This window comes from Hyperolius riggenbachi, chromosome 1 (assembly GCF_040937935.1).
Source record: "Hyperolius riggenbachi isolate aHypRig1 chromosome 1, aHypRig1.pri, whole genome shotgun sequence".
In the NCBI taxonomy this organism is placed as follows: domain Eukaryota; kingdom Metazoa; phylum Chordata; class Amphibia; order Anura; family Hyperoliidae; genus Hyperolius; species Hyperolius riggenbachi.
The window spans coordinates 469,964,222-469,990,910 of record NC_090646.1 but is presented as its reverse complement, the minus strand read 5'-3'; the positions used below and the strand labels follow the sequence as shown (position 1 = coordinate 469,990,910).

At 45.2% G+C, this 26,689-nt stretch overlaps 1 protein-coding gene across 2 annotated transcripts in view; it reads right to left on the bottom strand.

The window, feature by feature from the left end:
* Positions 1–26,689, bottom strand: part of MTMR3 (myotubularin related protein 3) — a 100,144-nt gene that overhangs the window by 8,809 nt on the left and 64,646 nt on the right. Inside the window, exons 9-20 of one of the 2 annotated variants that reach the window (XM_068240427.1) lie at positions 17,300–17,413; positions 15,483–15,703; positions 15,259–15,390; positions 13,469–13,580; positions 12,240–12,435; positions 10,595–10,780; positions 9,102–9,272; positions 7,964–8,109; positions 5,936–7,235; positions 5,141–5,245; positions 4,318–4,406; positions 4,139–4,165 (exon numbers count right to left, since the gene is read on the bottom strand). In XM_068240427.1, the coding sequence (XP_068096528.1) occupies positions 4,139–4,165; positions 4,318–4,406; positions 5,141–5,245; positions 5,936–7,235; positions 7,964–8,109; positions 9,102–9,272; positions 10,595–10,780; positions 12,240–12,435; positions 13,469–13,580; positions 15,259–15,390; positions 15,483–15,703; positions 17,300–17,413 (2,799 nt within the window). The remainder of the gene's footprint in view (positions 1–4,138; positions 4,166–4,317; positions 4,407–5,140; positions 5,246–5,935; positions 7,236–7,963; positions 8,110–9,101; positions 9,273–10,594; positions 10,781–12,239; positions 12,436–13,468; positions 13,581–15,258; positions 15,391–15,482; positions 15,704–17,299; positions 17,414–26,689) is intronic. The other variant, XM_068240435.1, reaches the window with a different exon arrangement.

The following is a 26,689-nucleotide window of genomic DNA, read 5'->3' as shown; positions in this document are numbered from 1 at the left end:
CAATTGTGTATGCAAATGTATGCACACAGACGAATAATGTGCGCTACCGCGCCTCCGCTTGCATCATCTGAGGCTTACTGCGCAGGCGCAGTACAACGGTTTCTTGTACTGCGCTTTCGCAGTAAGCTTCTGATGACGCAGGTGGAAGCGAGCAGGTGCGTGGCCACTGTAGCGCAGCCGCAGTTGGATCCCATGCCGCTTAGACCGGGGCCGGCGGCGGAGAACGGCGGATGGGAGGAGGACGGCGTGGGACATTACCGCTGCCCGGGGATGATAGAAGCCCAAGGTAAGGGTCTGTTTTTCTCCTCCGCAACCCCCCACAGAACTCCTTTAAAAGGTGGGATTTCATTGGTCCATTTTCAAGCTGCATACATTTACATACAAAATGTGCATAATCCGGCATAACTGTGGATTTACTTACATATCATTGACCATCCTTAAAGAGACTCTGAAGCGAGAATAAATCTCGCTTCAGAGCTCATAGTTAGCAGGGGCACGTGTGCCCCTGCTAAACCGCCGCAATAGCGCCGCTAAACGGGGGTCCCTTGACCCCCAAACCCCCCACTGCGACACTTGGTTTCAGACTTGGTCGCTCCTGGAGGCAGGGCTAACGGCTGCAGCCCTGCCTCCAGTTGAGTCTGTCAGCGGTGCATCGCCGCCTCTCCCCCGCCCCTCTCAGTGAAGGAAGACTGAGAGGGGCGGGGGAGAGGCGGAGATACGAGCTGACAGACGCGCGTGGGGCAGGGCTGCGGCGGTTAGCCCTGCCCCAACCAGGAAGCGCTCCCCCGCATTACGGAGGGGATTTGGAGGATCAGGGACCCCCGTTAAGCCACGGGATAGCGGCGGTTTAGCAGGGGCACACATGCCCCTGCTAACTGAAGTCTGAAGCGAGATTAAAGCTGGCCATACACTGGCCCGATTTACAGCAGTTTCGACAGCAGATTCGATCACTGGGATCGAATCTGCTGCCAATCGTTCGCGCTACACGCCGAATTTCGATCAATTTCGTCCGATCCCGTCGATCGCGCTGTGCGGAAAATAACCGTCGATCGCCCGCGGGTAAAGAGCGCATCGCTAGCGGCGTTCGAGTGCCCGACGACCGACGCAATAGAGCCGCATACATTACCTGCTCTGCCGGCGCGACTGCCCCCGCTCGTCTCCGCTCTTCTTCTCCGCTCTGGTCTCCGGCATGCCTTCACTTATTCCTGCCCGGCAGGAAGTTTAAACAGTAGAGGGCGCTCTACTGTTTAAACTTCCTGCCGGGCAGGAAGAAGTAAAGCATGCTGGGGCCAAAGACCAGAGCGGAGACGGAGAAGAAGAGCGGAGAGAGACGCGGGAGTCGTGCCGGCGGAGCAGGTAATGTATGCGGCGGGGGGGGGTGGGGGGGGGGAAGGGAACGGCGGCAGCAGCACCACCACCACAACAGATTGTGAACTGTTTCAGGCTGAAATCGGTTCACAATCTGTTTGCAGTAAAGGTAGCCATACGATCCCTCTCTGATCAGATTCGATAAGATAGGGATCTGTCTGTTGGTCGAATCTGATGGCAAATCGACCAGTGTATGGCCACCTTTATTCTCGCTTCAGACTCTTTAAGCCTGGTATACACCTTCACATTTTGATTATGCAAGGTTACCACCTCCATGTAGTATGATGGTTAACAGACTTAAAAGGAAAACTATCGATTTACATATTTTTTTCAATTGACACAGGAATTGTTTGGGAAGTGCTGCTAAGTACTGGTGTATACATTTCACTAGCAACCTCTTTGTTTACGGTTATCAAAATACTTTCAAACTTTACTGACGCCAAAATGGACAGCAGAATGAGCCATGAGGAGATGGGACATTCCCCTCACACATGATCAGTTAACCCTGTGTGTAACTGTGTGTGTGTGAGAGAGAAAGCTCCCAATGGCTGCAGCTTCGGTGTCCTGTGTTTCTGACTGAAGTGTCTGAAGAGAGCAGAGGAAACTTGTTATGAACATTTGTAATTGCCACAGCTTTTCATACAGTTTTTGCTTTCAGAGAAAAATACTCTGTAGTCTGATATGCAACTCTGGCTGTGCATTGAAGCAGATACCCCTTCTGCAATTGATTTGTCCCAATATAGCTAAATCCTACCCTCAATAAATTAAAGCTTTTGCCCCTGAAATTTAACATGAAAAGTAGGAAAATGTTTACACAGCTACGTAGACATTATTTGTACATTGGCCTCAATTCGCTAAGATCATGCTGGAGATAATAAGGCAAGAGAGTTCCTTAAGTTACCTCCTCTGTAGTTAATTTACCTCCTCTGTAGTTATTTTCACATGCAGTTAATTAACAGCCTGTCTTTAACTCTGGAGGTATTTTAAGGATTGAAGAGTTAACTTAAAGACAGAAGAGTTAACTTTAGGTTTGCCTGAGGTAAAATGTTTCCTGAATACTACATGCCTTATCACCATGGTAACAACTCTAGAAGAGTTATTAAAGACAGGAGATAATCTTAGTGAATTGAGGCCATTGTCATTTTAGAACACTTGGGTATCGATAGTATTCCTTTAATACTATAAGCATATTGTGTATGTAAACTCTCACACTACATGGAGGTGATAAAATCTGTCAGTGATTGGCCAATAAAAAAAAATAAAGTTGTGTAGCAGGCTTTAGTAGTATAGCAGGTACTAGACATGTCTGTAGCACTATGGCTGCTGTGTGACCGATCCCTAAAGGATACATGCAGTGAGGAGTAGTGAATTCACTCTTGAATTTGCACCTGGTTGAATGTTTGAAGAGAAGAGAGAACTGAATGTTTCCTTTAGTCAAATAGCTTCCCACACTGTATTTCCAGTCAGCTTGAGTAATATACTTGTACAGAATGGGAAGTAAACAGTCATTTCACTAGGAAAGGGAACATTCAGCATTTATACCAGGCATTGGTGAGGGGGCAAATAACCTGAAACAGCTGCATGTGAGTTGTAAGGGCAAGGCTCTAGAGACTCTATAGCTCTCCAATGCAAGGTGTACATCAGTTTAAATCCCAAAAAATGATTAGGCCTATGTTGCATGGACAGCTGTGAAGCAGTGTGGTTAGCACTTTTGCACCACCTCCAATTGCATGCGTTTCCACACGGTTGTATTAAATAAAAAGTATTTAGAAGAACGGTGGTTGTTAATCCTTGGTTACCTAGCGTAGTGTGCAAGCTGTCAATCGTGGCCAGCTATTCTAAGGCCTTTATTCAGTTACATATACAGAGTAAGAGGTAATGCTTAATCAGTGGATGTTAGGCTCTCAAAAACTTGGTAACCACATGGTTGAATATGCAGATCATCCCTTTGAACTTGGCCTTAGTAGGTTAGTCCACTGGCACAGTAACTGAGAACAGCGCCCCTATGTAACAAACATTACATTCGAATGGGGAGGGACGGGGGGGGGGGGGGGGGGGGGGGGTTAAGGATTTCCACTTTGCTAGGCAGAACAACCATGCTCGTTGACCAATATCCTGGAGGAGATGTTAGTATAACACTTGTCCTCCAACTGATAGCAAGGGTCGACAGGGTGAGTGGAATGGACAAGCCCTCTCTCACAAGTGACAGTGGGGTGCCAGGCTACTGCAATGATTCTGCTTTGCAAAAGATGCCAACCTAGTTCTGTGTTAGGGCGTGGGTGGGACAAGGAGAGGGGAAAAATGTAGATGGGCAATAATAAACCTTAGTCAGGTCTTCTGGATCACTTAGGTTCTCTAATAATATTCAGTTTGGAGAGCAACAGGGAGTCAGGCCCGAAGTCTACTTGTTTAATCCAAATAATCAGTTTCTGAACATCAAGCTAGTCTCTTACATTTTAGTGTTGGCTATTCCTACACTGCAGTTACTAAATGGAAATGCATAATTTTCTTTTGTTTAAGCTGAACATCTAAATAGAAAGAAATACCATGTTCACCCCTTGCTAATATGGCTAATATGTCTGTAAAGCTTTCTAATGTTTGGTGCACTTTTGCATGTGAGAGACCACAAAGCTGTTCCTGCTCCAACCTGATCTCCGTTGTGTAAATTTATTATGTAAATGTAAGAGGGACAGTATCGGAAGTAGTAAGTATTGTTAGTTCTTGTGTCTGCAAACGGACAAACTGGCTAACAGACTTCAGCAAAGCTCACCAGGTTTCCGCCATGGCATCTGCATTCCTGAAAGGAGTGAAAAAGGGCTAAGATGGAGGAAGGTCACAGTGGTAATGGAGCATATATTGCATGCTAGGAGTTCTAACTTGGCAATCATTAAATTATGGATGAAGAGTAAGTGGGCAAAAGGGAGGGAACAGAGCTTTCCCACATCTTACCTACAATGGTGCTTCCGACTTGCCAACCAAAACTTGCTCTCACAGTTATAACAGTTGGCTGCCAGATGATCGGGAAGCCATCTTGTTACCTATCATTGGGGGGGAAAAACAGTTAAGTTCAATGCAACATAGCAAGGTTCCAGACCTCTCTCCCAACATCCCAGTGTCGCCACCCTAGAGCCTAAAGGGCCACTTCACACTTGGTCTGCAGCCAGACCGCTTCCTAGTAAGGACAGCAGCAGATCAATAGACATGCAGAACGGATTCCATGCCTTCCTATAGGTAAGCAAGGACTTGTTCACATAATTCACCACAACCCACATTGCACAATATTTTTGGACAACATATGCATCTTCACAGAAGTATGTCTTATCTGCTATTTGCCTTGATAAAGGGGACCCTGCGTGGCTCCGAAACGTGCGTCGGCCTAAGCAGGGCAGACAGTGTCTGCACATGTATGTGATGGGAAAATAAAACTTCACGTTGATTGTTTCTCCAGTCTGTGTGCGGACTCCTTCATGAAAATTACTATTGCAACAGCCTGGGGCCCGGCACCAGCATACCCATAGACGTGTGTGCGATCCTTTATTGTACTGTACCATCTTCACAGAATGGCACAAGTCTGGTACCAAGTACAGCAGGTGTAGCAAACACTGCCACAGTACTTTCTCCTGAAACACATTTTCCTTGCGCAAGGGTATGTGTGTGTAAATCATCTGTAGGATCATAACCGACCTATACCCTAAAAATTAATGGTGGACCACACTTGTAAATGTTATACATGGAGTGCTTTGCTGGGCCAGGAGAGGAGGATGTGGCTTACCTCCGTGTCCCGCTTATCCACCTGCTCCCAGCTGACCTCGGGCTCTGTGCTGCAGCCTGACAAACAACTGGGATCTCGGTTGCTTTCCGAGTCAGGAATTGAGGTCTGCAAAGGAGTAGGATCACAAAGATAAAATCATACATAGATAAAAAAAAAAAAAATGTAACTGCATTCAAATGTGATGTTTACATGGATGATGTCTCTTTAAAACCATACAACTCAGTGGTCTTCTGTTTTATTCCTTTTTGGACTTATGTTGTGCAGTACAGGCAGCAAAGACCTCCAACTCAGTCCTGCACAGGATTCAGTTATGTGTAGAGTGGTTTCTACACAACATGCTCTTTTTTTACAGATACAATTCTACTGACTGTACAAAGAAAATGAATGAAGCCCACACAGAGTCCATGAACAAGACTGCCCAAGCCCATGCTGTCCTTTTCAAAGTGCAGCCTAGTGACAGCCAGTCAAGGAGAGAATATACTATTCAATGAGCCCGGAAAGAGCACTGCACTAAGTTCTTCAGGCTTCAGTTACTACAAATGTTTGAAAATACTGATTGTGTTGCCCAGTGTTACCAATCGTAGTCTTCTCAAAACAGTAAGAAAGAGTCTTAGCTTTAGAGAATCTTACTCAGAGGGAAGAACACAACTTTCAAAACAGGGAAGGGTAATGAAATAATAATAATTTTAAAAAAAATGAGTCACGCAACATTTACAAGCATGGTTACACTAAATAACAAACACATCAAAATCATCAGTTGGACATTCTAAGTCAATGATACTGATTTGAACTCACCACATCATCTGTATATTCGCCATTGCAACGCAAAGGACCATTAAGAAAATGGCTTTCAAGTCGACAACGTAGCTCTTGCACTTGTTTCTTTAAAGTCTCCACTTCCTGTTGGTGGCCACTCTCCATTTGTCTCAGTCTTTGTTGAATAGCATCCACATACAAGGGCATCCCATCATCATCCAGGTGATTGCGGGCTGGCTGCTCAGGGGTGCTACTTATGCGGTGCCTCCCACAACTGTGCAAAGGGCACTTGTGTGGGGTGTTTTTGAGGTGAATTTGGGGGTTATTTGAGCTAGAATTTTGACGTGACAATGTCTGTTTCACCCGACGATTGTCCACGCTGAGACATGGTCCATCATGGATAGGAGGTGAAGATTGGTCCCTATTACATACAGTCTGTGAATTGCATTCAGAAGAGGGAAAGGCACTATGGATAAGGGGAAAAGGAGAACAAGTCCTTTCATTTTGACTCTGCAGCCCATGCAAACCCATCATAATGAGACCCTCCTCAGACACCTGTTCTGGTTTCAGTGAAAGTTCATTTGCAGCAGTTACATGGTCCAGCCTGCAGAGCCATGAAGGTGAAAAGTCATCTGTTAAAGTTTCTGTAGAGCCATCAAGTATAATATGTGATGGAAAAGTGGGAGGAGCCTCCGATGTGGGACTGTTCTGGATTTCACAGTTCAAACCCCTTTCATCGCTTTGCTCATTATCTTCTGGCTCAGAGAAGCATTCCTTAGCAACCTGACTAGGAGTTTCTTCAGCCTCACAAACCTGATTAGCACATACTTCAGTCACTGACTCCAAATCAGTAGATTCATTCTCTTGGTGATCAAGTTCTTCACATACCTGTCCTGGTGTAAGACTGACACTGTCTTCTTCCCCATTAATATCCCTGTCAGCTGTGTCATTCAGGTAAGCAGTCTCCTTCTCTGCAGTCTCTGGCTCTTCTTGTACTTTGTGCTGCACTTGCTCAGTATTAAGATCTTTTAACTCCCCATTTAACACCAATTTCCCTGCCTGATCTTCACCCCCTCCCTCCTCTTTTGTGGCCTCTTGTAAAATATTTTCCATTTGCCCTTCCCCAACACCAGCAGCCACTGACAGCTGTGCTCCCAGTGGAAGTCTCTCTCCCTCCTGCCCATCTTCTGAAGGGTTCCCCAATCCATTCAGTTCCAGAGAACGTCGTTGTTCTTGCCACTTCTCATTCAGGCTGGGGTCACTGCTTCGTCTATTCACACAGGGTACAGTAAGCTCACAAGCTGTTGGAAGGTCATCATATGACCTGGTCTTTGGTAACCTATAAAGATGCACAGAAAAAAAAGGCTTAATATTGTTTTCCTTACATGACTGGTAGAAATGGTTAACTTTCCTTTGCTCATGAAAGTATGAAAGCTCCAGATAGGTATATTTTCTGGTTTGTATTGCTTTATGGGATGGCATTTTTTTTTCACAATATAGGTTTGTCATGTAGTCTCAAAATAAGCAGGCAAATATCAATTTCCCAAGTGGACAGGGCCCTGGGGGAGCTTGAACATCAAAAAAAAAATACCCACAAAAAGGCATTATCCATTTAGAAAATTTAGATCTCATTAAATATTTAACCAGATGTAGACAAAAAAAAAAAAAAAAAACTAGTTTTTTTTCCTTCTAAATTACATGCAGTTTTTTTCTCACTGTACATATGACTTGGTGTGCATAGTTTACAGTGTAGATTTTATAAAATGAAAGCAACACTTAACCACTTGAAATAAATCATGCTAATTTCTCCTACTCAACTGCACAATGAAAATAGGTAATTGATAGTTTCTAAGAGTATGCCTCACTTTCTTAGAAATAAGCAGTTTTGATTCAATTCAATAAAAAATGATAACACATGTTCAGCATAAGTCTGATACATTTCCCAACATACCACTAGCTTGAATTAATCCAGACCAAAGCCAACAGTGAAGAAGAACGTACATTATAAGCATAAAACCTCCTTAGGTGTAATTTATATGGCCAGTCACAAAGCTCTTTTTCTCTTACCTGCCTAGTGGCGTTTCATCTGAAGCTGAACCTGGGGTTGGGTAGGGGATGCAGGATTCCTCATTAGGTGTTGATGGAGAGGAGCCAGGCAGATATACAGCACTCCAAAGCATCAGATTGCGGACATGACACACAGGATACAGCACCTATGTAACATGGAAGGGAAGATAAAAGTATGTCCATGACTGGCCAGATATGAACCACGAGGAGCCTTCCAACTGCACTACACATAAGTAACCTCTCTCGGCTCCAATTCACTGGTTTTCATATCTAACTCCCTATCTGTACAGCCATTTGTTTTACGTACATTTGCTGGGTAAAACTAAAATCTTGGCATTTGCTAAACTTGGAAAAGCTGTCCTGTGCGTTCCACAATTCTAATTCATTCACAGTGGTCAAATACAATTATAAAGCAGCTCACAGAGTACATACATAGATCTATTCTCATCAGTCCTCCCATGCAGGTAGAAGTTATCTTATGCTGGGCATAGACGGGTCGATGCGGTGGCCGATTAGCCGCCAGATCGAATCCAGCCGCGCCCCCGCGGAAAGATTCCCGCTCATCCCCGCCGGCGATCCTTATCAGCCACTCGTTTCCCTGCCATTGTCCGCCGGCGGGAATAGAGTGGGCGCGGGTCGAGTGGCTTGATCGGGGCAGCTGAATATTATCAGCTGGCTGGATCAGCTGGTCGATACACAGTACAGAAACGTACCGTGTATCCCCAGCATTACATCTGTGCAGAATGTGACTGTAGATATCAGTTCTATGTAGCAGGTATGTCTACCACTCAGGAGCATTATCATATCCAACATTTTTCATACAACTTTTGCCCCTGGAGTCCAAAGAGCTCTGTAAGTGCCTAGAAGTGTTGCTGCAGGATATGGTCATTTATGAAAATGGCTATTTTTAACAGTTTACACATATTCCACGGTACTTTGGAACGATATGCAACCAGAACAGTTACTTTTAGAAAGTTATACTTTCCTCAGTATAAATGTTATAGCTTGGTTTAACTATTTCATGACTTTAGTTAAACCCAGTAAGCAAATTCAAACGAACAGTCTGTTGTGATAAAGGGAATGCAAAGATTGCAGGAGTTCATTTGTTAATCACAAGCAACTGGAATATCCAACTTACGATTTCTGACTGGGAAGAGTAGAGCAAATTCTTGAAAACACGATTACCAGCTCGAAGCAGTGACCAAACAGAACATGTGCGCTCTTGGATGTGTTTTTCACTTCTCTCCTTGGCGCTGTTACAGAGGAAGGTTCCAAACAGACAAGAGTAGGTGTGCTGCACCAGTTTAACCTAAAAACAACAAATAGCATTTGTAACTATTTATTTATATAGCGCCGACATATTAGGCAGCGCTGTACAGAGTATATTGTCTTGCCACTGTCCCTCAGAGGGGCTCACAATCTAGTCCCTACCATAGTCATATGTCTATATCGAGTAGTGCATGTATCATAGACTAGGGCGAATTTAGGGGAAAGCCAATTCACTTATCTGTATGTTTTTGGGATGTGGGAGGAAACTGGAGTGCCCGGAGGAAACCCACACAGACATGGGGAGAACATACAAACTCCTTGCAGATGTTGACCTGGCTGCGATTCGAACCAGGGACCCAGTGCTGCAAGGCAAGAGTGCTAACCACTACGCCACCGTGCTGCTACATATACAACATTCTAGTCCCAAGGAGAGCCTTGATTTGGTAGATGTACCCCAGAAATGGGGTGATGCCGCTAATAGGAAATTAGTTGCAATACCCGGCACCCATTCCCCCACTAAGTGCCTAAAACAAACCTGGGAACCCAGCCCCCAAATGGCTGATAATGGTTGTAGCCAATCACATACAACTAAGTGCTATGTAGTAGTCGATGGGCTAATAGCTGCACTGGCCATCTAAATGACCATTTTGGTCATGAAAGCAACACAGGTATCTATCAGACGCCTGACGATCGCAGCAGCAAATTGACCTGATCCGGAGTGCACTACCATTCAGTTCAGTTCAGTAATGGGTAGGGGTGATACAGGTATACTTACCAAACATGCCTGTCCAGCAGATATCAGTAGTAAAGACGGGCAATGAGATGCTAATCATTTTGAGGTTATTAAAAATGTATGTTAATTTTATGCAAATGTATCTATCTTTGAAGTATAAGCTGCATACATTTGCATCAGCTCAAAATTACTAATTTAAATGCTAAAATTTCACCTATTTTGGAATCATGGTGACAACATACTGCTTGGGATACAGAAACCACTGACATTACCATCTTCCTGCATGTATATCTGGATGCAAAGAGGTGGAAGTAAAATATATCATCACCAGGCATTTGATAGATGTGTGACAAGGGATGCCTGAGATGCCATACCTCTGGTTTGTGAGCCTGGACAGATGATGCGCCTGCATCTACATTTACCAAGTAACTGCTCTATGTAGCTAATTGCAATCTAGTAGCAGTTTTAAAACCTCTAGACCAGACAAGCTAAAAGGCAGCAATACAGTTTTCTGAACTCTGAGATGTGAAAATAAATAGCACAGAGGGATCCTTCCCCCCCCCCCCCATAAGATTGAATATACAGGAAATTTACCAAGAGATGTTCCCACTTCTTTCACATGCACTCACCAGAAATGCCTCATTGAATTCAAATGAACAAGGAAACTGTCTCTGTAACTGATGGACACAGTCCAACCACTGCAGGAAGACTGGGCAGCGTTCATTCAGGTCTTCAGAGTTTTCCCCATGTCCACAGCGGTCAGCAAACTTGTGTCCAAAATCCAACCACTCTGTTTCCACCAACACCTGGAAACCCTGTCAAGGAGGTGGAAAACAAGTTCAATGTACTGTTTAGTATAAGAAACTTGGCTGGTAAAATCACATTTCCATTGCCAAGTACAGTGATATGTCCCTTCACTCATGCAAGTGTTCTGGGCTTTTCATCACAGGAATGAAAGCCATAACCCATCAGCGAGTTCTGCATATTCAGATGTTGCTCAGAAAAACACATACTAATGATGGGAAATATACAGTATTTTAAAGCCCTAAATCAGCATCCTTGTTTAATGCATGAAAGAAAACTTGCAATAGTCACAATGTTTTCCAAATGGCACGTATGTTCTTTCTGCAATAAAATATATTGAGCAAAAAACCCAGCTGCCAGCTCCTACTTTGTCAGGCTTCTTGTTGTGGGGAGATCACTTGATTTGTCTCATACTCAGCGTGTAATAATTTAAATTCTTCCCCCTCCTTAGTGATGGAGTTACACATGGTTTTTACAAACACACTAAGCCTAGCCTGCATTTCTCACTGCTCTTTCATGTGATTTTTTTTTTTTGGGGGGGGGGGGAACACACACACATCAAGGAGGTGTGGGAAAAGTACACGTTTTATTACAAACAGAGCATAGAGAAGTTAGTTTGAAACTGATGTGGAGACTGTCCAGAGTAGATCGCAAACAGTTAATGTTTGAGCAGCAGCATAGAAAAGGGGGCAGGTTAGCACTGTGTTCTCAGTGAAAGACTGACTGGCCTCCCCTTCCTAGCTCTTCATGTTGGCGATGATGGGATGCTGGAGGAGTCTGAACAGCTCACAGACTGCTATTAAGTCTACACATGCTCTGAATGACATTTACACAGGAAGTCAGTTTTGCAAATCCTGTAAAGTGTAAACCACGTGACAAAATATAACTCCCTCCCCCCCAAAAAAAAACCACTATAAAACCTTGTGCTTTGCAAATCATAAGATTCCACGCAATATGCATTACAAAGACAAATTTAAAAAAAAAAACGAGCCTGAACTTGAGCTTTGCGGTGCGACTGTGTGCATGTTCAATTAGTCAAAGACAGGGCCGGGTCGAGGCGAGAGAGGCTCCAGCCTCAGGGCGCAGTGTAGAAATGGGCACAACTCACTCACCTATCATTCCCCTATTGTGTTTGAAGCAGAGAGAAATAGGAAAAGGGGATATATGGCGGTGAAAACTAGTGATTAAGGTGTTGGGGTCCCTGGGGGCCCTAGTCTAATAGCAATGAGTGTGTGTGACAGCTGGGGTGGGAGGGATGGAGGGGTGCACTTTGGTGTCTCAGCCTTAGGTGCTGGAGGACCTTGTCTCGCCTATGGTTAAAGATACGCTACTGTATGCTGAAAACTATATCTGTAAAATACTACACAAACAATTGCTATAACCTGAACTGCAATTCACAAATGGCACAGGATCTGTTTAACTCATCTGGTTTCTTTCTTCTGGCTGATATGGAATTTAAAGAGAATATACCTCAATGGTTCTGTAGTACGGGTCCAGCAGGAGTTTGGAGAGAGCTACAATTTGCGGAGTGCGGTCCCATCCATCTGAACAATGCACAAGAACGGGGCGCTGATCGTGATCCAGAGCATTCACTACCAGCTGGGATGACTTGAGTAACATGGAGAGGTGCTGCAACCACTTTGTTCCCTCCAGTGCTGACAGCCAACTGAGCAATTACAAAACAAAAGCATTACGTGGTCTGTAAAATTCCAGGAAATTTTAGTTATGTGGTTCTGTACTTAACTCAAACTAAAGGTAAGCTTTAAAAATAATAATCACGAAAACATGAATTACTTAGGATTTATTTATATTGTATAGCGCTGATATCTTCAGCAGCGCTTTATAAGGTATATAGTCTTAGGAGCTCACAATCTAATCACCACCATAGACATATGGCCATCGTAGTCGAAGGCCAATGTTAAGGGGAAGCCACACAGACACAGGGACACCGTACAATCTCCATGCAGATAGTACCCTGGCTGGGGTTCGAACCAGGGACCCAGCGCTATAAGCCAAGAGTGCCATCTACTATGTCTCTGTGCCATCCAAAACATGAAATATTACAGTACAAATTAAAATTTGGCATTTGTATGGAGCACCACCAATTGGCTTGAGTGGCAAGCTTTAGAATTAAAATAAGGATCTGGATTTACTACTGTTTCCTAAAGATATAAATTGTTCCACCGAGAAAAACTGGGATTCATTCTCAATCTTCAAGTCAGGGGATTTAGCTTTTGTAATGTTAGAGGCAGGTTTACTCTAGCAGTAAGACTCCTCTCTTTATGACACTTGACCAATCAAACCAGCAGGCAGAGCGCCTTCCAAAACAATTAAACTGTTTAAATGTAACATTGCAAAAAATATCTTTTAAAAAGTTAAAACCTATTTTTTACAACATAGCATTTTGCCGCAATGCGTAAAATATGCTGAAAACCCCCCCAAAACAAACACCGTTGTTACCTTCCCCACCATTTGCGGTTTATGAAAGCTCTATTCCATGACTCTATAGACAGGTGATAAGTCAAGAGAATTGATTAGCCAAAAGTGCACGTTATTCAGGCCAAACTGAAGAATGCTGGACAGGTAGGGACTTTCATACAGCAATTTGTGCACTAGAATCACTGAATATACTAAAGTGGATGATAAATAATCCAATGTTGGATTACAAATGCACACCAGGAGGAAAACAAAATGCTTACTTGGCTGGATCTGGCATCTGTGTGCACAACAGGCGTAATGATTGGAAGCTCTTGCGGATGGAGTGTATATTGGCCATACCCATAAACAGAACTTCACAGTTGGGATAATACTCTGCAAAGAAAACCAAGATTTGTACAGTATTTTTACACATCTTTGTGACTGCAGGAGTCACTGGTGTCATACACACACATACACACACAAAAACACCTTATACTCCTCCTTCCACCAAGGCTTCCGATAGTTCATTACACCATGGGTCTAAAGGTGGCCACTAACGGTCCCATTTCTAGCGAAAAAAATTTTGAGTGATCAGAAATTCTGATCAGTTGAAAATAATCGCAGTTGATGGGCACAATCGATTATGAACGATTATTTTTTTTTTTTTTAAATCGTCCGACTGGATTTTTGTCAAACCAAAATTTGGATTTTCTTGATTGGTTGATAGATAGGAAGCAAAGATTGGTTTGTTGATGGTGTAGTGAACGATTTTTCTTCTGATCAGAATATCTGATCGCTCTAACGATTTTTCGTTAGAAATTGGACAATTAGTGGCCACCATAAGAAGCAGTCAGTTGGGGCAATCTCTGCAAAGTCCACGCTAAAGCCTCATCTACACGGTACAATTTTCCATCAGATCAACCTGTGAGCTAATAAAAAACTGCATTATGTATAGACGTCCAAATTGCTTCTGATTAATTTTGCAATAGATTTTGCATTGATAATTACCCAAAATCTATTGCAAAGTTTATCGCAATCTGATTGGACCGGTTGAAAATGATTTAATAGATCCGTTGATCTGACTGAAAATTGTATCATGTAGATGAGGCTTAAGGCCAGGGTGTCAAACTCAATACAAAATGGGCGAAATTGTACACTGGGAGCCAGTCCCAGGCCATCCTCAATGTCTTCTGGCCACCTTACTCACTTATAAAAGTTCCCAGGTGTCGAATAGCTCCCCTCCACCCACTACACAATTCCCAGGTATTTGGTGGTCCTCCTCTCTCCCCTACACAGCTCTTTGGTGTCTAGTGACCCCCAACCCTGCCTTATACAGTTCCCTGGTGTCTAGTGCCCCCCACCCTCCCCAATTCAGTTCCTTAGTATTTCGTTATTTCCCCATTTTCTCATATGGCCTCCCTGGTGATCTAGGCCTTTACCTCCAATATAGCTTCTCTGATGGCCTAGAGTGGGCCAAACATAATCAAAGTGGGAAACCACTTGAGGGCCAAATTTAATGGCTCTGAGGGCCAGATTTGGCCCACGGGCAGGAGTTTGACACGTATGCACTAAAGTGTGTACATATCTTATCAAAATGCCATTTATATAAGCCAAAGGTTGCAAACAGCATGGATGTTTCGAAAGAAGCTGGTAAAAAATCTTCAATAGTAGACGCAGGCACAGTTGGACTGTGCATATGTACAGGCTGATGTAAACAATACACCATAAGAGTATTCTCAAACCTCTGGGGGGTGGTGGGAATCGATAATGCATTATAACTGCATTACACATTAGGTGGCAATTACATTATCACCTGAAAATTCAATTATCCCATAATGCCCTCCAAGGTCTAGTTCCAAAAACCAAATACTATACCTGCTAACTACACCCGTTTTCCTATATTAAAATATGTAATTTATGAAAACCAATGACCTACAAGACATGTCACTGAGCTAATAAAGTCTTATGGTACCAAACAGGAATTCTAAAAGTTACAACTACAACTTCTTGTTGTCAAAATACACAAGAAGACCAAGTTTTCTGGCTGTACCATGTTCCCAGTCTCACCCACCTGGACACTCACAACCTCCACCCTTGGCACGGTTGGCCACAGCAGCAGCATAGGATCGGGCATCAAGGATCAACAGCTTTGGGGGCTGGGCAGAGTTGTTTTCAGGTGAGGGTAAATTTGGTAAGGATGAATCTGTGTGAGGAGAATTCTAACTGTTAGAAAACAAAAACTGCGTCCAATAAAAAAAGTCTAATAAGGATCACAGCAAATATGAACAAACTCACCTGATAGCTTACCAAATTCAACCTCAGCAAGCACTCCTCCATTAACAAGGTTACGTGGGCAGGAGCCATTGGCCATTTTGCTTGGACTGCTTCGGCTGCCATCACAGGCACATGCCTTGGCTATGGACTGAATAAGGTGTTCATCATCAGCATTTCTCCATCCCCACCAGCTGACCTCTGGCTGGCCGCAACGAGCAATGACAGCCCCATTACTCTGGTGCCTATGTAGAAGAAGAAGCAAAGTGTCATAGAATTCAACCACAGCAAAACCCAAAACAATCACTTTCATGTAGTGTATTTAATTCTTTATAGGATTTTATCCAGAAAATGGCATCTAAGTGGAATGGTCGGATTTATAAATACCCCAGGACTGTAATCCCAACAATCTTAACCACTTCACTACTGAGGGTTTTTTTCCCCTTCTTTACCAGAGCAGTTTTCACCTTTCAGCGCTCCTTCCATTCATTTGCCTATAACTTTATTACTACTTATAACAACGAAACGATCCATATCTTGTTTTTTTTTTACCACCAATTAGGCTTTCTTTGGGTCATACATTTTGCTAAGAATAATTTTCTTCTAACTGCATTTTAACGGATAAGAAAAAAAAATTGAAAGAATTCATCATTTCTCCGTTTTTAGCCATTTATAGTTTTAAAATACATGCCACCTTAATTTTATTTGCCCATTTGTTCCAGTTATTGCAACGTTTACAATATTTCCCCAGTACAATGTATGGCGCCAATATTTTATTTGGAAAATGTTTTCCAGTCTTGGGTCCATCACTATTTACAAGCCCATATTTTCAAAATTAACAGTAATAGACCCTCTTGACCTTGATCTACACATTAACCTCCCTAGCGGTATGGACAGAAATGTCCGTTCAAAAAAACATGCTGTGAACAGTTTAAACATGCATACACATCAATACTCTCCTGCACTGTATACTAGACCCTTGCTTGACACATTTTGGCAAGTTACAGGAAAAAAAAAGTTTTAAAAATAAATTTTATCACTGTTTGCACAGAAATTCTGGGGAAATTGAACGCTGGGGAGGTTAAAAAAAAAAAAATCCATTCCCTAAGGTAACGACTTTTTTTTTTTTTTTTTTTTTTTAACACTGCTAAATTTTTATTTAGGCAATTATGGAATAGTGCGAGAGGTAAAAGTGTTAATTTTAAATGTATGTGTGGGTGTTTTATTACAATAAATGTATGTAGGTGTAATTTTACTATATGGCCACAAGATGTCCTCGCTCGTCATTTCCTATTAGCATACTAGGAGTACGCTAACAGGAAGCAAAGCGTGGATGTGTTACTCTGGTAGTCACAATGCTCGTGGCATTTCATTGATGCTGCCAATCACTGACACAGGGACGTAGATTGTGCCAGTGTTAGAGGGCAATGGTATAACTGCAGTGGCCCAGCCGCCGAGGGCCTTCTGGAAGGAGGAGTGGTGTACACGTTCCATCCTGGGAGCCATTTCCGGAATCTTTCATTAACCGCATGTTCTAATTTGAGGATTTTATGCCTAAGTAGGGCTGTTGTGTCTGCTGGAGGGTACAATAAAATTCTGTCCTAACTGGCCAGGTGAGTGAGAAAAGTGTTGGATGCCATTTGATCACAGGAAAAAAAATGCAGACCAATGCAAAATATCACAAATCTAGCAAATCTGCAAGCCAACACAGCAGGGCAATGAAATAAAGGGAACTACTGTATGTAATAGAAAAAAGGAAATGCAGCCCTCACCCTTCCGCCTGAAAGTGTTAATTTGGAAAACCTTGTGGAAGTGGTGAGTTAGCAGACCACTCTTTTTACCTGTACACCACTGCCGGAATGCGTTTCCAAGATCGAAAGCTTGCAACACTCTCAAGTTCTTTGTCCGTTATGCAGGCTGGAACAATCAGCTCTTGTGGATAACTGGCACATAATCTACAAGACAGAAGGAATACAGTATGAAGGATCTACACTGTTACAGAATACCAGAAGAAAGGCTAAGGCCCGGTTCACATTAGCGGTTGCTATCCGGAATCGCCGTGCCGGAGCCGTGCCGGAGCCGGACCGCATGCGGACCGGACGAAACGGACGCACGGCATAGCAATGAAAGTCTATGCGACCGTTCACATGCGTCCGTTTCGTCCGGACCGGAGCCGGACCGGATCCGGACTCCGGCGTCCGTTCCAACATGCGCTATTTTTTGGTCCGGCTGGTCCGGCTGACGTATCCGGACCGGAGCCGGAATGTTGCATCCGGCCAATGGAAACCAATGAGAACCGGAGAGCGCACAACACACTGGCTATAAAAACCGGATGTTGTACCACACTTCCTATGCAGACTCTATGGTATGGTGGCCATTTTGGATGGGGATCACATGGCACCAGCGTTCACAGAGTGGAGCAGCAGTGACTTCATGCTGGAGCTCTTTGGCAGCAATATGGAGCAGGATCTGTCTGATAGCGAGGGGGTGAGGCCCTACACATCAGAAGACCTCATCCTACAGGTGCAGCAGGTACCAGCCCTGTGGGACAAGGGGGATGCGGACCACAGCAACATCAAAAAATGCAGAGGCCTGTGGAAAAAAATTGCCAAGCTGTATGTGGAGGACTTTGAGAACTTGAGCAAGAGACAGCAAGGCACAGAGGGTATGTTGACTAGAAGTTTTTTGGGGGGGTCTTGTTGTTTAAGCTTGTGATGTATTCAACTTTTGCTATGGATTTGTGTCACCCACGTGTTGCCCACCCACCCGTGGCCCACCCACCTGTTCCCCACCCACCTGTACCCCACCTGTGATGTATCACACCCACCTGTACCCCACCTGTGATGTAACCCACCCACCTCTACCCCACCTGTGATGTATCCCACCCACCTGTACCCCACCTGTGATGTATCCCACCCACCTGTGCTGTATCCCACCCACCTGTGATGTATCCCACCCACCTGTACCCCACCTGTGATGTATCCCACCCACCTGTGATGTATCCCACCCACCTGTACCCCACCTGTGATGTATCCCACCCACCTGTACCCCACCTGTGATGTATCCCACCCACCTGTGATGTATCCCACCCACCTGTGATGTATCCCACCCACCTGTGATGTATCCCACCCACCTGTGATGTATCCCACCCACCTGTGATGTATCCCACCCACCTGTGATGTATCCCACCCACCTGTACCCCACCTGTGATGTATCCCACCCACCTGTACCCCACCTGTGATGTATCCCACCCACCTGTGATGTATCCCACCCACCTGTGATGTATCCCACCCACCTGTGATGTATCCCACCCACCTGTACCCCACCTGTGATGTATCCCACCCACCTGTACCCCACCTGTGATGTATCCCACCCACCTGTACCCCACCTGTGATGTATCCCACCCACCTGTGATGTATCCCACCCACCTGTGATGTATCCCACCCACCTGCGATGTACCCCACCTGTGCACATAAAACATACACAATGACCAATTATTATACATCAATTTATTTTAAAAAATTAATACATTTAAAATCACTCAAACTTGAAACTCCAAAATAAACACATTTCAACAAAACATATTAAAAACCAAACATTCACCCTCGTCCAGGTGGTGTGGTAAAATAAAGTCTCAGTTGGTCCCTGTTCCGCAGTGACACTACCCTTGGCCTGGTTGCATACCTCCGCAGGGGCATTAGTGGAAGCACATTCGGGGGTTCCGGAGTCTCTCTTTCCTCCTGCCGCACAAAGTTGTGGAGGATGCATGCTGCCTTCACCACGACAACTGCGTTGCCCGGTTTCAGCAGCATGGGCGTGTGGAACACCCTCCACTTTGACACCAGGATCCCAAATGTGCACTCCACCATTCTCCTTGCACGGCTCAACCGAGCATTGAAGTGTAGCTGGCTGGCATCAAGTCCCCTGTCTGGGTACGGACGCATTACATGGTCGGACAGGGCGAAGGCCTCGTCCCCCACAAACACATAGGGGTAGGCCGGTGCCCTTGTCCCAGGCCAGGGTCTGTCACGGGGGAGACGCAGTCTGCCTTCCTCCATCAGCCGGCAAAGGGTCGTACGCTGGAAAATTCCAGAGTCATTGGAACTACCGTACGACCCCACATCCACGTACACAAACTTGTAGTCCGCATCTGCCACTGCCATTAGAACAATGCTGAAGTATTTTTTATAGTTGAAATAATGGCTGCCACTCCCCACGGGTTTCTGAATCCGGATGTGTTTCCCATCCAGTGCGCCAACACAATTAGGAAACTTGCACTCGGTCCAGAAGCCCTGGGCGATCTTCTCCCATTTCGTGGTGTCCGGCACAGGCATGTATCTGGCCCTCAGTCGCGTCCAAAGGATCCTCGAAGTCCTCACGACGATGCCTGCCACCGTGCTCTTCCCAATACGAAATGTGACATGTAGCGATGTATATGTTTGTCCAGTTGCGATGTACCTACAAGAGAAATAATCGAAATCAATTTTTCATGTCGTTACAGGAGAAAGGTACAAGACAAGGTGGCGCAATATACGGGATGCATATGTGAAATGGCTACGGAAGAAAAAACTTGCCGAAAGAAGTGGCAGTGGCGGGGGAAGGCGACAAAAAGACTACCAATTTGCCAAGCAATTGTCTTTCATCAATGCAAGCCTGGAACCTAGACTGTAAGTACCACTACTGTGGGCAGGAACTGAGAGCTCATTTACCATGACTTCGGCCATGTATTGCTATGGCCTCAATTCCCATGGCTAGCGAACTTTTCTCACAAGCTTTATCAAATGTTGGGTAGAAACGGGTGATAAAGTGATTGCTAGTGTTTGCTAGCTCTGTGAATTGACGCCACATGCTGTTTGGCACACCAATAAATATTGTTTTTATCTACAGGACTGAAGACAATTTGGAGCAAGAGGAACCGACCCAGGAGGCACGGTTCAGCAGTGAGGAGAGCTTGGTGGATGATGACGTCGCCGATGTAACCTATTGCCCCGAGGCGAGGAGTAGGAGGAGGGAGTCCTTAATCACAACTCCGTCCTTTGATGATGACTTGGCAGAAGAGAGCTTGGATGTTGAGGTTGCAGGACCGAGTGTGGAAGAAGCTGAACCTCCACAATCGACCGCTATGGAAGCTCCAGGGGAACAAGAACAAAGTGAGGAGCACCGAGAGACTGCAGCACAACCTGCGCGCAGGGCAACCCCGACACAGGCCAGAGGACGGGAAGATGCTGCCACACCACCAGTGAGGACCACCACACCAGTGAGGCGTCGAGGTACCCTCCCCCCAACAAGGAGAGAGACAGAGTCCGAGATGTCCGGGGCTGTCTCCGGACTTCTCGGGATTCTTCAGAGCCACCAAACTCTCATAACCCGGCAGTTGCAAGATGAGGACAGGGGCCATATCATGGAGCAGTACAAGTCCCACATCACTACACTGCAATGTGAGCTCGACGCTGTACATGGGCACTACAGGGACGAGCTTAAAATGATGCATGAGATGCACAGAGGAGAAATCGACCAACTGCGTGCGCAGCATCATCAGTCGGTGGGCCAGCTGCAGAACATGATGCAGCAAATGCATCAACAAAGCAAGGAACTACTGAAGTTGCAGGCACACCCGTGTTTTCACACTGTGATGTCTCTAATACCATATCTAGAAAAGGTGCCTTCACAAAACCTGATGGCGTGCCATTCCAATTTGCTGGAGGTGATTAAACAGCACCTGGACACGCCATTATTGCAACCACCAATTTTTAGACCCCCACAACCAACAGCGGTGCCCACCTGGCAATCATCACAGATGTACACCGGCTACAGAGGCAGTCAATATGGGCCACCGCTGTCAGGGTCCAGCTCATCCACGACCAGCACCCAAGAGAGTCCAGATTTCCAGGCAGCAACTCCCACCTTTTCTAGTAGTGGTGCCGATACAATTTGAAAAAAAAAGTCAAATTGTTCCTGGACATGCTCCTCTGAATACCTCCGATCCACGGAGGAAGGATACCATCACAGGGCTTTTTAACTTTTGGTTTTGCTGGACTTGAACTTTAGGGCCTGGTGTCCCCGAAAGACACTACCTGGGTCACAACCTTGTGCCTGTTGCACTGCACCTGTAGTCCTGCACCTGTGCCTTTGATTCCTCTTGTTCCTTACTTTGTTGATCCTAATCACTTGCACAAGACCCTTGGAGCCATGGGTGAAGGACACCTTCACTGGTCGGTGAGAGGCCTAGCCTTTTCACTGCCCTGTGTCCTTCTTCCATGGCTCAGAGGGTCATGTGCCAGTGGTTAGGTTTTTGAAGCACTTCAATTTTAGGGCCTGGTGTCCCCGAAAGACACTACCTGGGTCACAACCTTGTGCCTGTTGCACTGCACCTGTAGTCCTGCACCTGTGCCTTTGATTCCTCTTGTTCCTTACTTTGTTGATCCTAATCACTTGCACAAGACCCTTGGAGCCATGGGTGAAGGACACCTTCACTGGTCGGTGAGAGGCCTAGCCTTTTCACTGACCTGTGTCCTTCATCCATGGCTCAGAGGGTCATGTGCCAGTGGTTAGGTTTTTGAAGCACTTCAATTTTAGGGCCTGGTGTCCCCGAAAGACACTACCTGGGTCACAAACTTGTGCCTGTTGCACTGCACCTGTAGTCCTGCTCCTCTGCCATCGGTTCCTCTTGCTCCTCACTTTGTTCTTGTTCCTAACCACTTGCACAAGACCCTTGGAGCCATGGATGAAGGACACCTACACTGGTCGGTGAGAGGCCTAGCCTTTTCACTGCCCTGTGTCCTTCTTCCATGGCTCAGAGGGTCATGTGCCAGTGGTTAGGTTTTTGAAGCACTTCAATTTTAGGGCCTGGTGTCCCCGAAAGACACTACCTGGGTCACAAACTTGTGCCTGTTGCACTGCACCTGTAGTCCTGCTCCTCTGCCATCGGTTCCTCTTGCTCCTCACTTTGTTCTTGTTCCTAACCACTTGCACAAGACCCTTGGAGCCATGGATGAAGGACACCTTGACTGGTCGGTGAGAGGCCTAGCCTTTTCACTGCCCTGTGTCCTTCATCCATGGCTCAGAGGGTCATGTGCCAGTGGTTAGGTTTTTGAAGCACTTCAATTTTAGGGCCTGGTGTCCCCGAAAGACACTACCTGGGTCACAAACTTGTGCCTGTTGCACTGCACCTGTAGTCATGCACCTCTGCCATCGGTTCCTCTTGCTCCTCACTTTGTTCTTGTTCCTAACCACTTGCACAAGACCCTTGGAGCCATGGATGAAGGACACCTACACTGGTCGGTGAGAGGCCTAGCCTTATCACTGACCTGTGTCCTTCATCCATGGCTCAGAGGGTCCTGTGCCAGTGGTTAGGTTTTTGAAGCACTTCAATTTTAGGGCCTGGTGTCCCCGAAAGACACTACCTGGGTCACAACCTTGTGCCTGTTGCACTGCACCTGTAGTCATGCACCTCTGCCATCGGTTCCTCTTGCTCCTCACTTTGTTCTTGTTCCTAACCACTTGCACAAGACCCTTGGAGCCATGGATGAAGGACACCTTGACTGGTCGGTGAGAGGCCTAGCCTTTTCACTGCCCTGTGTCCTTCATCCATGGCTCAGAGGGTCATGTGCCAGTGGTTAGGTTTTTGAAGCACTTCAATTTTAGGGCCTGGTGTCCCCGAAAGACACTACCTGGGTCACAACCTTGTGCCTGTTGCACTGCACCTGTAGTCATGCACCTCTGCCATCGGTTCCTCTTGCTCCTCACTTTGTTCTTGTTCCTAACCACTTGCACAAGACCCTTGGAGCCATGGATGAAGGACACCTTGACTGGTCGGTGAGAGGCCTAGCCTTTTCACTGCCCTGTGTCCTTCATCCATGGCTCAGAGGGTCATGTGCCAGTGGTTAGGTTTTTGAAGCACTTTAATATTAGGGACTGGTGTCCCCGAAAGACACTTGGGCAGCTATGCCCTGCAACTCTTCCAGCACAAAGTTGGTGGTTGGTGTTCCTTAAAACTGACCGGGCTATACCATAGATATGTTATTTTTTTGTCTTCCATGTTGGAAGAATGTTTCCATGTTGGAAAGTGGTTGTTTTTGCAATAAAAAAATTTGTTTTTACGTACCTCAGTGTGATGAGTAGTTGTTCTTGTGGTGTGACTGCTCTCCTGAACGTGGTATCCTTCTTCCTAAGGTCATCCTTCACCATCTCCAAAAGGGTATCAAACCTGTCAGGAGATGTAAAGGAAGAAGCTGTAAAGTATGTTGTGGGACAAGGTGTTGGGTGGAGGATGGGGGAGGTGTGTTTACAGAGGTTTGGGAGTGTTGTGGAGGGTGGGGGTGTAGTGTATAGCTAGGTATACAGGGGTGTGGGGGTCAGGGTGGTGTGTTTAGCTAGGTATACAGGGATGAGGTGTTGTGGGGGTGAGGGTGGGGTGTTTAGGAATGGTGGGGGTTGGTGTATTTAGGCCTATATACTTACAGGGGAATAGACATCCGAGTGTAGCTGTAGAACTTCTGTGGGTGTCGTCTGAGGTCCCGGTAGAGGGCCTGGAACTCTCCCTTCCTCTGCCTCCTGGCTAGTAGAGGGTGCACCCACCATCTCCTGCGAGGAGCACGCCTTCTCCCCACATAGTAGTAGGTAAACAACAGGAAGGAGAGAATTCCCAGGTAATAAGCGTAAAAAATGACTGGATCCATGGTCCCAACTGCTGTCTCTGTATCCAAGGATGGTCTCCACACGTCCAGCTGTCTCCAACAATGACCCCAGAGCTTCTGCTGACCTCCCAGAACCCCAGGTATTTATACAGGTTGTTATCTCTTTAAGAATCCGGATCCGGACCGCAACCGTGTTCATACCGCACGGAAACCGTATGCAACCGGACCGGATCCGGACCGGATCCGGACAGGAACCGTACGGTTCAGGTCCGATCCGGCTCCGGTGCGGTCCGGACATCCGGTGCGGTTTTTGCAAAACCGCAAGTGTGAACGGGGCCTAAAGCCAGCTACAGGCATTTCATTTTGTGCTGGTGATAGAGATAGGAACACTCAATTCCTTGTGCTCCTCCTTTTATGGGAACGTTAGAGTGGTGGGGTGAGATGAAATATCAGCGTAGGCAGGAAACACCCCCGCCCCCCAAAGTTAGGTCACCTCACAAGGTGTTCTGCAGCCAAACTCTTAGGAAATTAATTATTATTGGTGCTTCACTGGTTGGGAAACATCAAATCAATGTACACAAGTGACAAATGTACCATGGCTCTTCCAACCAAACCTTTCTCCTAAGCAACCTAACACAGGTTCCTGTTTGATGCTATAATTTCTGACATGTCGAATCTGCTCCCGTTCAACAAAGGGATAGATTTTGTGCATTAGTGATGTGAAAATCAATCCAGTTATGGAAGCATGTGGGAAATTATTATTTGGACCCATTGATTTGAGAGGAAATTGCATCATGTGTACCTAGCATTAGACATATTACATTGATCAATAGTTTGTGCATGAATACTGCATGACATGTGTGACTGATTAATATTTACCAGCATACACAATAAATTAACCCTAACTGCCAAGCAGGTACTAGGTATGCTTGGCAGGCAAGGGCTCTAACTGCTAACAATGTACCTAGTATGTGCTGGATAAGTTACAGCAAATAAGGCAACGTTTCAGGAGGAGCCTCCACCCTTTATCAAGCCTGCATAGCAACTAATAACATTGTCATCCCCTGCACCTTTTATACCAGGTCACCTCAGAAAGGACCAATCAAAATACAAAAGTCAGCACTGTGGCGACCAACCACCGCCGGGCCTGAGTGGAGAGGGCGTGTTTAAATATAAAAACAAAATTAGGACCAGAAGGGAGACTAGCAAACAGCAATTTCGCCTAATTAGAGCCGCACTAGGAAAAAGAAAGAAAATAATATATAATATGTCCTATTTCATGTAGATTTTCTTGTCAAAAATCCAAAGTAAACCTAATGAGTGCAAAATGTCTAAAAAAAAAAAACCAAACTGCTTGGCAATAAATGTTTGCGTTTAGGACAAATCGGCTAGCAGGGAAAGAGTTAAATGACACCTACAGTGAGTTGCCTGGCCTCCTGTTGAGCTTTCATGCATCAGTAGTATCTGAATCACCCTCCTGAAACAAGAATGCAGCTAGTAGTCTATTCAAACATCTGATCTGCTTGCTTGTTTAGTGTCCAAGGCTAAAAAGTTTTAGAGGCAGATGATCAGCAAGACAATTTGCAATGTTTAAAAGGAAATAAATATGGCAGCCTCCATATTCCTCTCACTTCGGGTGTCTTTTAATGGCTGGTAAAAATGCTCATCAGTCATTTTGCATGACTCTGCAGAATTCCCTTCCAACAAACTTCTGACCATTTAGATCAGATTGTTTGACTGGAAGTGAACTGATGTGCTAGACATTTGACAATCTTTGTAAAATTAGTTCATTGCCATGAACCCTGATGGCATTTGAGATGTCAAACACACCAAAAATCCATGGTTCACTTGTTAAGTTTCTCTTGCACTGTGATACAAGCTCTGAAATCCTGAAAAGCAAACACACTACATAATCAAATATTTGTTTTCTAAACAGGAATACTGGCAGAAAAACTATCAAAACTTTAAAAGATTCTCTTGCACTTCAGTGAAGTAAGCCATGCCTCAGATCGCTCTCTTTTTTGTTAATTACTCTCTGGTCACCTAAGATTAACCCTCAAGGTGCGTACACACATGCGACTATAGTCGTTTGTAACGATCGTTCCCCGATCTTTACCAACGACGATCGTTACAAAAAACGAAAAAACCGACTATTAAGGCAAACGACGAACGAGCCAAATCGCTACAAAAGAAAGTTCTGTCTCGGCGGATTTTAACCAACGACGATCGTTTGCAAAAGTAGTACATCGTTGGAAACGATCGTTCGTACTAGGCTTGACATGCGCATTTCACTATTTCTCCATGGAACTTCTCATTTTTATGCGCAGGCGCAATAGTTGCTTTCTGTGATGTAACGTTCGTTCTAACGATCAGATCGTTACACACATTTTAAAACTACCTTTACTTAGGTCGTTCTTTCATCAATTAAAAGTTCGTTCGTCGTTCTTAACGAACGATCGTTGTCGCATGTGTGTACGTAGCATCAGTCTGTAACCTGTAAACTACTCCTAAAGGATAGCCTCCAAAACTGTCAATCACCGTATACCCGTATTTCGCGCCGTATAAGACGCTCCGGAATATAAGACGCACCCAGGT